At 47.4% G+C, this 12130-nt stretch overlaps 1 protein-coding gene across 8 annotated transcripts in view; it reads right to left on the bottom strand.

Annotated features, from left to right (window-relative positions):
• Positions 1-12130, bottom strand: part of washc2c (WASH complex subunit 2C) — a 55588-nt gene that overhangs the window by 19049 nt on the left and 24409 nt on the right. For 6 of the 8 annotated variants that reach the window (XM_080215887.1, XM_080215886.1, XM_080215892.1 and 3 more), the window contains exons 12-20: positions 11991-12065; positions 10917-11029; positions 9451-9523; positions 7893-7952; positions 6486-6656; positions 4925-5034; positions 4557-4655; positions 3536-3643; positions 1857-1982 (exon numbers count right to left, since the gene is read on the bottom strand). In XM_080215887.1, coding sequence (XP_080072013.1) covers positions 1857-1982; positions 3536-3643; positions 4557-4655; positions 4925-5034; positions 6486-6656; positions 7893-7952; positions 9451-9523; positions 10917-11029; positions 11991-12065 — 935 coding nt within the window. The remainder of the gene's footprint in view (positions 1-1856; positions 1983-3535; positions 3644-4556; positions 4656-4924; positions 5035-6485; positions 6657-7892; positions 7953-9450; positions 9524-10916; positions 11030-11990; positions 12066-12130) is intronic. The other 2 variants (XM_080215893.1, XM_080215891.1) reach the window with 2 other exon arrangements.

The raw sequence follows: 12130 nt of genomic DNA, 5'->3' as shown, positions 1-12130 counted from the left end.
CAGGTTACAGCACTCGAGGTGCAAATCCAGACAGTTTTTCAATGAGTTGAGGGTTTCTGCCTCGACTACCCTTTCAGACAATGTTTTCCAGATCTCTAAACTCTCTGGGTGAAGGATGCTTTCCTCATCTTCCCTCTAATCTTTCTACCAATCATTTTAAATCTGTACACCCTAGTCACTGACCTCATTGCTAAACTAAATAGATCCTTTCCATCCACTCTATCCAGACCCCTCAATTTTGTACATCTCAAATCTCCCCTCAGCCTCCTCTGTTCTAAGGCGGACAACCCCAGCTTATCCAATCTTTCCTCGTAGCTGAAATTTCCCAGCTCTGGCAACACTCATAGATCTCCTCTATACCCTCTAATGAGGTAATCAGAACAGCACACAGTATCTAAGTTGTGGCCTAAATAATGATTTATTTAGTTCCAGTATAATCTCCCTGCTCCTATATTTTTATATTCTGTACCTTGGTCTATAAAGGAAAGGATTCAATTAACCTTCTTAACCACTTTACCCACCTGTCCTGCTACCTTCAGGTATTTGTGGATATCAACTGGAAGGTGCCTCAGTTCCTCTACACCCCTCAGTATTCTCCTATTTGTTGTGTAATCCTTTGCCTTGTTTAACTGCTCCAAATGCATCTCCTCACTCCTGACTTGAATTCCATTTCGCTTTTGTTTCTGTCCCCCAACCAGTGCAAATAAGGAAGCAGTATTTCACTGGACAGCCAGCAAGCGGAGAACACATTTAAAATACTTGGCAAAAATCAAGGGTGCTTAAAATTTATTGGTGTCACAAGTCGGCTTTCATTAACACTGCAACGAAGTTACTGTGAAAATCCCCGAGTTGCCACACTCCCGGAGCTTGTTCAGGTACACCAAGGGAGCATTTAGCACAGCCAATGCTGGGCTTTTGGACTGTGGGAGGAAACTGGAGCACCCAGAGGAAACCCATGCAGACATGGGGAGAACGTGCAAACTCCGCACAGTGACCCGAGCCGGGAATCGAACTGGGGTCCCTGGTGCTGTGAGGCAGCAGAGCTAACCACCGTGCCACCTGTGGATGAAGTAGGGTGATAAGGAACATTACTGTTGGGAGCTGTTAGGTTCTGGAATGCACTGCCTGAGGGGGCATTGGAAGCAGATTTGATGGCAAGGTTGGAGAAGGAATTTTTTCCCCATGTTTAAAAAGGGAAAGACATCATGGAGATGGAGGGGCGGTGAAGTGCACTCAACACGAAGATTTTCCACGTTGGATCAAGCAGCCTCCTCCCGTGCTGTCAGTTCACAGTTTGTGTGGCAGAGAGGGGAAAGAGGTGGCCACTGAATAGGCAAGGCTGGAATGCAGCAAGGTGGACAGGGAGCTCCAGAGCATGCAGGTGAGATACAGAAGACTTCGTCATGGTGACAGAGGCACAGCAAGCTCATCCTACCAGAGTAACCTGGAACATGGGTTAGAGATACAAAAACATGGAGGAAACTGAGGGTGGAGATTTTGCAGAGTGCTGTGAAAATGGGAAAGTCGGTACAAAACGCGGCAGCAGGGTGACACAGTGATTGGCACCAGCGAGATGCAGCGGTTCAAGGAGTTAATCACCACTAGGTTCTCAGAGCAACAGGGGATGGACAATAACTACCAGCCTTGCAGCAACACCCAGATCCTAGGATTGAGGTCACATCAGGTGAGGTTTTTTTTTGCCACTGAGTGTGTGATTTAGTCTGGCCTTGGCAGGCTACTCAGTAACGGACTTGGTGCAGGGTTTGCAATGCAGAGATTTCCTGATGCCACAGACTGGCGAACTGGTCAAGCATTCAGGACGGTCAAGCGAATGTAGATTTTCCCAAACTCCTTACCCTGTTGTCACTGTCGAACAGCGCGGTGGGTTTTGATCCTCTGGCCGGAGGTTTAACTTCACGGGACTGCTGGGATTTCTTTTCCAGTGTAGGCTCCTTCACAGGAGCAGAGCTGAAGAGATCGCCCTATAAAACCCAGAGAAAACAGCACATGGCACCAGATCACAGAAACAGCATCAAAAGCAAACCCTTCAACAATGCCCAGACCTACACCAATCTTTCACATACACACAAGGCAAATATTTACTGTGTACTGTAACAACTCTAGTTTTTGTAATCACATCTTGCAATTTAACCCTTGGGAATCCATGTATAATTGTTAAATCCACACCACACTCAGACTATTAATCCTTATTAGGACGTGCTGCCCACAGTTGCCCCCATTACGTGGGGCAGCAGTGGTTAGCACTACTGCCTCACAACACCAGGTACCCAGGTTCAATTCTGATGGTGACTGTCTGTGTGGAGTTTGCACTTTCTCCCTGTGTCTTCGTGGGTTTCCCCTGGGTGCTCCGGTTTCCTCCCCCAGTCTGAAAGATGTACAGATTAGGTGGATTGGCCATGCTAACTTGACCCTAGTGTCTGGGGGGAGGGGGGGTGGGGCTAACAGGGTAAATAGGAATAGGGCCTGGGTGGGATTGTGGTCAGTATGGACTCAATGGGCCAAATGGCCTCCTTCTGCACTATAGGGATTTTATGATTCTACTCCCATGGCATAGCTTCAGCATGACTTCTTATCCGCTTGTATTAACAACCCGAGCGACAAAAACAAGCAATTTATTAACAATTTTGATTATGTTATGACGAGCACAGACAGAAACCAATGATCCATTTTCATGGATCCAGAAGTCTTCTACATTTCCATTATTTCCAGCCTCACTGTTCTATCCTTTTTAGATAAATGCATTTCGCTGCATTGAAATTCATTTGTCCAAATCTGCACATCCGTTTCACACTATTTCTTTGTAATATTACATGCCCACCTACACTACCTGAGAAATACAATGAATACGCCCCCCCCCCCCACCAAAACCACTCATCACATTCTGCTAATCAAAGTATCTGACCTTTAACCACCACCGCTTGCTCTCAAATTGCTCAGCCAACGTCCTAACCAGATCAACAATTTGCCTTCAACTCCATGAGTTTTGACATTAGCTGAGTGTCTCATGAGGCACTTTATCAAGTGCCTTCTGCAAGTCAATATAAATAAAGGAAAGCAACAATAGAAAAACACTGGAAAATCTCAACAGCTCTGACAGCATCTGTGGAGAGAGAACAGAGCCAATGTTTAGAGCCTGGATGACCCTTTGTCAGAAATATTGGCTCTATTCTCTCTCCACAGATGCTGTCAGACCGGCTGAGATTTTCCAGCATTTTCTGTGTTTCGGATTCCAGCATCCGCAGTATTTTGCTTTTAAGGAAAGCCACCTTTCGTAGTTGAGAGGATTGAATACAAAATCAATCACATTTGTAGCCCTGGTCTGATAGTTCATTATGACAGTGGGAAATCGTCAATAATATTCTCATACGATGCCCTCCTTGGTACCTCTGGAGATTATTTAATTAACAAGTGCTACTTTGGTCTATTCGATTGCACAATATTCGAAGAATGAGTTTAGGTAAATTATTTTCTTCTTAAAATTTTTTTTGAATTACAGAATTAACAGAAAAATTACCTCGTCATCATCATCAAAGAGTGAGATTGGATTCTGATTGGATTTGATCTGACCTAAGGATGGTTTTGATTGGTGTTTCTTTGAGGCGTTATTTGAAGAGAACAGATCCTGTTACGGACAAGAAGGAGTTAGAGCCAATAAGGATCCGGAGGAGAAGCTGAACTTGCCCAACAACTCTCGCACTTCTTTCCAAACCCAATTTCATCCAGAGAATGAATGCAAAGCACTAACGACAAGGCGGATTATGGATACTTTCTCTATGTCTTACAACGATCCAAGATTTGATCACCACGCTGTATCAATTAGCTCCAGTGCGATTTGGCCTCGAGAGGGGAGGTGAAGAGAAAATTCAGGAAGCAAAACCATGTCTGACTTATACCCCAGTCACTGCTGGTGAAATTAAGGCAGGGTGATGGGTATTTATGGGATACAATGGGAGCAGATTGGGTTGGTAATTGAGAACAGGTTGCTGGCACTCACCAGCAAAAAGCTCAAAAGTTTGGTTCAATACATGAGGACAATCAGGTGACTGTGTAGAGTCCACACATTCTCCCTATGTCTGTGTGGGTTTCCTCCAGGTGCTCCAGTATCCTCCCACACTCCAAAGATGTGGTTAGGTGGATTGGCCATTGCTAAATTGCCTCAGTGTCTAAAGATGTGCAGGTTAAGGGGATTAACTAGGGTAAATACATGGGAATGGGCCTGGGTAAGATGCTCTGTCAGAAAGTTGGTGCAGCTTCGATGGGCCAAATAGCCTCTTCCGCACTGTAGGGATTCTATGATTCAATGCAAGTTATACATTGTGTGATGATGGTTGCTGCAGGAGTCAGAATTTCATCCAAGGCAGGATTTTGTTCAGCGTCCATTTCAGGGAAGTGGGAATTTTCTACAAATACAAACACAGCAGCAGATACCAGCAGCACCATCAAATTATCAGACAGCCACCTGCAGTCATCACCTGGGCTTTCATAGTTGGCATCAGTCTAAGGGTGCTGGGTGTCTCTATGGTCACTTCTCTTACCTGAGAGTCTTCGTCATCGGAGAAGAGGCCTGAGCTGGTATGTGACTTGTCAGCAAGTAGTGGAGAGGATTCCACTGCTTCAGAGTGTGGCTCTGCGTTCTTGGAAGCACAACCAAAAGCATGTTTAGTATCCCAACGCAATTCCCCAAAGCTTCCCTCCCTTCCCCTCACCACTCCCCCAACCTCCGCCTGCTTTCCTTCTCTACTGAAGGGACTGATTCATGGGCTGGCTCCCAAATATCCCAAGGAACAATCAGCCAAAAGGTTTTACGTATGAAATGCCCCGTACTGTGCACAGCTCAGGATGGGAAATATGGAATGGGAACAATGTTGAAGTCAACCATCGTATCACAGAGACAGTAACTCACCTGCTCTGCTCCAGGTCTCTCTTTGGCTGCTTTTGGTGTGATACTGGTTTCAAACAGCCCACTGTCTTCGCTCTCAAAGAGACTAGTCGTCAACTTAGGTTCGGTCGTGGCTGGCAAAAATCAGACAGGCAGAAAGGTTGATGCAAAAGGCTTTGCAAAACAATCAGGAGGTCATTCACACAATAACCATGTTCAACTGTATTAAAATGCACAAATGCCTTCTCTTCAACACAGGCTTCAAATTTCACTGCTCGCCCACAGCAGGAACCCGATCACCTGCACTTTGCTCCCTCTGAGTATTTCCAAACACTCAGTAAACTAGAACCCTCTGAACTACACAGAGTGACATGGTGGCACGGCATGGCTGTTTCATAGTGCCAGGGACCCGAGTTTGATTCCCATCTTGGGTCACTGTCTATGCAGAGTGTGCATGTTCTCCCTGTGTCTGCGTGGGTTTCCTCCGGGTGCTCCGGTTTCCTCCCACATTCTGAAAGACGTGATGGTTAGGTGCATTGGCCATGCTAAATTCTCCCTCAGTGTACCCGAACAGGGGCTGGAGTGTGGCGACTAAGGGATTTTCACAGTAACTTCATTGCAGTGTAAGCCTACTTCTGACAATAAATAAACTTTGTAAACTTCCAAATGATGAGGTGCGTCCATCAGAAACAAGTGCACAACCCCAGGGCCGCAGTGTTTGGAGTTCCAATCACACTCCAACAGTATCATGCCTGGTTTCGGATGTGATCACCAGGATGACGACAGCCCAAGCGCACATGTCCCGCTCACACCCAGACTGCAACTCCTGAATTTGTGACCTCCTACCGCCAAGGACAGAAGCAGCAGGTGGATGAGAACACCTCCAACTCAGAGCTCACACCATCCAACCTGTACCAACATGGTAGCTCATTCACCATCAAAGACCTGGAACTCCCTGCCCAGCACAATTGGGAGAGGACCATCACCAGATGGACTGTAGTGGATCAAGGAGTTCACTCACCACGGGCTCCTCAGAGCAGCAAGGGATAGACAATAAATGCCTGCCTTGCCAGCAACATCCAGGTCCAAGGAACGAATTCAAGTCAGGTGAAATTTTTGCCAGCGAGTGCATCATTTACTCCAGCCTTGGGTCACCGTCTGTGAGGAGTTTGCACTTTCTCCCCGTTTCTGCATGGGTTTCATCCGGGTGCTCCGATTTCCTCCCACAGATGTAGGGATGCCGGCGTTGGACTGGGGTTGGACTTCTTTCTTGTGCTCCTCCCACAGCCCAAAGATGTGTGGGTTAGGTGGATTGACCATGATAAATTGTCCATGCAGGTTCGGTGGGTTAGCCAGGTTAAATGCACAGGGTTATGGGGATAGGGCAAGGGTGAGATGCTCTTTTGGGGAATCTATGCTGACTTGATGGACTGAATGGCCCCCTTCTGCACTGCAAGGATTCTATAATAATACCAAGGCTGTCTCCCTACATTATTGCGAAGGTTACATGGAGCACTACGCAGGTCTGTGGCTATAATGGTGGGAATTGGGAAAGTTCTATGCTGAATGCTAGCCCCGGATTTACCCGCTGCTGTGGTCTTCACACTCGATCCAAACAAGTCGTCATCTTCCTCATCATCGAACAGCCCACTAGCATCGACCGGCTCTCGCACTGGGGAAGCTCGCGTCACTTTTTCTCTCGCTTTCTTGTCTTGTACTCTCTCCATAATCGCATTGGTGGCAAATAAATCTCCACCTGAAAGGGGAAATCAAAACAGTCACAAAAAGTGTCCCTGAAACAAGCAAAAAGGCGCTTCGCCAGGAATGAAGGACTGAAGGCAATGGAAATACTCAGCAGCTTTGACAGCCTGTGGAGGAGGAGGAGGAGGGAGGAGTTCAGAAGAAAGTTCACCCCCTCAAAACATCAATTCTCCTTTTACACAAGTTTCAGCATCTTTGGGACTTCTTACCTCGGTTACTTTTCTAACTCAGCAGAAACATTTGATGGTGAGGTTTTAAAATTCCTGTTGTGTGCAGGTACGTTACAGGGAATTGGGCTGGGAGTGAGTGGGCCCACAGCCGATTTCCAGACTGTGGCTTGGATCTTCTGTTCTCTGAACGGCCATACCCAGGAGGGTGGGCTGCAGGACTCTCCCCCTGAAGGTCCCCCTACACTGACTGCACAGTGATCACCCTGGGAATTTAAACTGGCGTTTTGCAATGTTCAGCACCTGGAACCTGTGGACAATCTGAATTAGAGTCAGAAACTGAGTAGTTGAGACTCACTTAGCAAAATGGCTAGCCAGGAAAAGTGAGGATTGAAAATCATTCTAACTCCCGGGTAACAAGGCTACGAATACCCCGAACCCCACCCTGTGGACGACCACACTACTTCCTCATCCACTTAGCTTCTCTCCGTAACCTGTCCAAGCGCCTCTGAGACATTTAAACTCATTGGAAGATGCTGGCTTGTTCAGGAACAAGGGAGTGAGGCTGGGCTTGCCTCACCTGCACTGAGAAGGAAGAACTCAGTAGGTACCCACCGAGGAGGTCTCATTCCCAAGTCTGGACAGAACACGTCAAGCTCCAGTGAAAGCCGAGGGACAACCTGGCAGCGTCAGCTGAAGATTCAGCCGAAATCATGGCTTAGTGGATTCTGTGCCGGGGTGCAGACGTACAAACTCTGCCCTGCAATCCACGTGCAGTCAGGAGATAAGAAACCTTCCTGACCCCAGCAACTGGCCAACGTAACCTGTTAATCTTTTCTCTATCCCTCCTTCCACCCAGTGGCTTTGAGCTGGGCAAAGCTTCCAGAGCTTGTTGCTTCTGAGGCCTATCTCCATCTGCAAGTCTTGACAGCGTCGGCCGTTTAACGCATGAGGCATCCCAGTTAAACAGGAAATAGTTGCTGGAGGATTTAAGTGCCCTGTGTGTCAAGAGTAAATTGCACAGAAGTCCCCAAATCCAGGCTGGAGAAAATAACTGCACCTACCGGGATAAATAGAAACTGCTCCTGCTGGTACTTTTTTCCCAGATTTTCTTGCAGCAGGTTCTGATTTTGAAATTAAAGAAAAAGGTTTAAAAATGGGGAAAAATCATCAGAAGAAGGCAACACAACCCCGGACTCCAGAATAACTTCTTGCTGACTGCAGGCAGGACATGTGGAAAGCTGTCTCACTGAGCTCCAGGGACAGACTGCACATAGCACGATAAAAAGCATCAGCAAGCTCTCAGTCCGGCAATTTTCTCTGAGATCAGTCAAGGCGCAAGCGAAACTCGCAATGACTCGGAGAGAAATGACTGTCCACAGCACAGAGTGTACCCACAAGGAAGCAAGTATGTGGAAATGATCAGGGGAGGGTGAGTGCTTTCAAAACAAAAGCAACAGTTCCAGCCACAAAGCACAGATGCCACAAGTTACATCAACCCAGTTATCATAGAATCATACAGTACAGAAGGAGGCCATTCAGCCCATCAAGTCTGCACTGACCACAGTCTCACTCAGGCCCTATTCTCATAACCCCATGCACTTACCCTAGCTAAAATCTAGTCCCCCGACACTAAAAAGGCAATTTAGCATAGCCAATCCACCTAACCCACACATCTCTGAACTGTGGGGGGAAACCCACACAGACATGGGGAGAATGTGCAAATTCCACACAGGCAGTCACCCAAGCCAGGAGCTGAACCCGGGTCCTTGGCCTGACAAGCAGCAGTGCTACCCACTGTGTGCCATCATGCTGCCCAGTTAAGGCAGGCCGCCACCTATAAATGGCAAATTAACACCAACTATTTGCCATCACCACAAACGCAAATAACGAATGCACTGTCTATAACGTGCCAATTTCAGGAAGAACACTAATCGCAGTTCATTAAGGTGCGATACCTTGGACACCAAACCCCCCGCTCCTTCACCTATCATCCCTACCTGCACCACCCCCAACCCCCAACCCCCCACACTGCCCTTCCAATTAGTGTCAGTGTTGTGTTAATTATTCAGCAGTACCCTGAGCCAGTTGATGATATTTGCACTCTTCTCCTTCCAGCGTCCTTTTGTCCTTTTTGTACAGCGGGCGGAGCAGTCCAGCAGTAATGTTCCTCTTGTAAGCAGCCAGCACTGTAACCCCCTCCAAGCAGCAGCAGCAACACGGTGAAATACTTCGATACACAGTGAGCAGGGTCTCGATCTCACCCCAGCAGGTTTAGTGCGGAGCCCTGCAGCCTGGGTTAGTGAGTAGCACCTCGCGTGGAGATCCCATCCTGAGGCTTCAGGATGAAGCACTGCGAGGCAGGACTTGGATTAAATCTGAACTCAGCAACTGCGGTGTTAGAGCCATGCACTGACACGGAGGGAAAGCAGATTATTTGGAGTTGGCGGCAACTTTCCCACAATCTACATTCCAGGTTTAATTACAGTGGGCCAATTCCCGACAGGTTTACTGGCACCCGATTAAAACGGGTATCATTTAGCAAAATCGATTAATTTGTTTTTGGAGAATCCCCAGTTTAAATACATGCAGCTACATGGAACACTGGGCCTCGACACTCACCATCATCCACAGCCGGCTTGACTTCTTTCTCCGTGTCGAGTTCTTCCTTCGGTGCCTCAGCAAAAAGGTCACCCTGCGAACAAAAACAGCATTTTTAACCAATTAATTTGATGGAGGAATGTGTTAACTTCTAAACCTCGTACTCAGTCCAACCTTGCCCCCCGAAATCCCAGCCCAGGAGTCAACGGGACTGCGAGATAACCACAAGCTCCCAGAGGCCTATCCCCGTAAACCTCGATTCCCTTACTGATTAAAAATCCATCCACCTCAGCCTTAAACATATTTAACACATCCTCTGTGGGAAGGAATTCCACAGATTCACCACCCTCAGGAGAAATTTCTCTTCCTCTCTGATGGTAACCACTCAAGTGCAGGTTTTTCTTCCTGAACCTGTTGCTTCTCTTGTTAATCAGCATGAATTGGTGTTCTCTTTCCTTGGAATCCACTTGCTCTCTGCTCTGTCTGGGCACCTCATCATAAGAACATAAGAAATAGGAGCAGGAGTAGGCCATCTGGCCCCTCGAGCCTGCCCCGCCATTCAATAAGATCATGGCTGATCTGTCGTGGCTCAGCTCCACATTCCCGCCCTCTCCCCATAACCCTTAATCCCCTCTCTTATCAAAAACCCATCAACCCGCGTCTTAAAAACATTTAGCGAGGCAGCCTCCACCACTTCAACGGGCAGAGAATTCCAGAGATTCACCACCACCTCCACCAAATCTTCCCCTCCCTTGGCGGAACAGCCTCAGCTCCTCCAATCTATCCTCGTAGCTCGAGTCCCCCATCCCTGGAATTACTGTGAATCTTCCCTCCACCTGTCCTTCCTAAAACTTGGATCCAATCTTGGGCACCATTATTCCACTTGAGGCCAAGCCAGCATTTCATGCAGGTTTATCATCACTTCCTTGCTTTTGTACGCGACATGTCTTTTCACGAAGCCCATCATCCCATGGACTGGGAGACAGGAGTTCTGTAACCTGCAGTAACGGATTAAATAGCACGCAAGCCCAGCCAGTAGCTTTAATATCTGGGTCTCAGGATGCTGAACAATTTATACTTAGAAAGCCCCAGTGAGCATTATGGCACGGTGCCTCATTGTGCCAGAGGTCCAGGTTCGATTTCCAGCTTGGGTCACTGTCTGTGTGGAGTCTGCACATTCTCCCCACGTCTGCATGGGTTTCCTCCAGGTGCTTCAGTTTCCTCCCACAGTTCAAAGATATGTAGGTCAGGTAGATTGGAAAAGCTAAATTTCTCCTTCAGGTCAGAAGGATTAGCAGAGTAAATACAGGGGATTGTGGGGAAAGGGGTTGGGTGGGATTGTGGTCGATGTAGATACGATGGACCAAATGGCCTCCTGCACTGTAGGGATTCTATGATTAGTCAGCTAGTTTATATCACAGGCTTCTTTTCAACACTGCCGGGATTCTATAATTGAAGTTTCTAAACAGGAACGTCTCAGCACTAACCTCATCACTGTCAAAAAGACCTTTGCCTCCACTGAAGAGACCACCTTTGCTGCAAAACGGAGAATAATCATCTTCATCAGCAATCTCTGACGCGAATAGGTTCTCATCATCATCTGATAGAAAAAGAAAAGTCTGCTGTAACGAGTGATCACAGGCGTTCCAATAAACTACTGTCCAAGCTCTAAATCAGCATCACTTATATCCCAGTCCCCTTGCTATTGTAACACCAAAGTTCCATCGGCCTTCCTAATCATTGGCCGCACCTACACACTAACTTTTCCTGATCCATATCTCAGGATCCCACTGAACACCTCTCTATAGTCTGGAGGAACAGGGGCTCATCATTCACATAGCATCAAGAGTACTGGCTTCCAATTACAATCAGAATTCCCACAGTGCAGGAGGAGGCCATTTGGCCCATTGACTCTGCACTGACTCTGTGAGGGTATCTTACCCAGGCCCTCCTCACCACCTTATCCATGTCCCATAGCTAATCCGCCTAACCAATGCATCTTTGGATACTAAGGGTCAATTTAGCATGGTCAATCCACAACCTGCACATCTTTGGACTGTGGGAGGGAACCGGAGCATCGAGAGGAAACCTATACAGACACAGGGAGAACGTGCAGACTCCACACACAGTGACCCAAGGCTGGAATTGAACCTGAATCCCTGGTGCTGTGAGGCAGCAGTGATAACCACTGTGTCACCCTAGGTCACAGGACGGTAGAGTTTTGGAACTCCCAGTTGATGCTAAATCAGTTTCTATCTTTAAATCTAAGCGAGATAAATTTTAAGCAACGTATTAAAAGCAGACCAGATGTTAGCCATGACCTCATTAAATGGCAGAACAGGCTCGATGGGCTGAATGGCCTACTATGCTCCTATTAGTTGTTTAATGTGGAACTATTCCAAAAAACGTGAGCTCGCCGACAGACCAAACTCCACTACCGTGACGGATAAAGTTCCAGTTAGGGCGTTCTCGCAGGCTGCCCAGAAGATGACTGAACTATTCACCAACACTCATCCCTCATCTTCCCATCAGAGTCAACTGCTCCAAACCTTGCTACTCACCTTGCCGTTTCGCCTTTGCAGCTTCCTTTTTGGCCTTTGCTCGACTCTTCTTCGCTGAACCTCCTGAAGTCAAAGCTGTGAGGGAATGAACAGGAGGAAATCCGGAATAAGATTGGGAGAGGCAGATCAGAGAGGGAAAA

Source organism: Carcharhinus amblyrhynchos, chromosome 31 (assembly GCF_965287045.1).
Source record: "Carcharhinus amblyrhynchos chromosome 31, sCarAmb.v2.hapA, whole genome shotgun sequence".
In the NCBI taxonomy this organism is placed as follows: domain Eukaryota; kingdom Metazoa; phylum Chordata; class Chondrichthyes; order Carcharhiniformes; family Carcharhinidae; genus Carcharhinus; species Carcharhinus amblyrhynchos.
The sequence above is the reverse complement of the archived record's forward strand: the minus strand, read 5'-3'. Positions and strand labels throughout refer to the sequence as shown.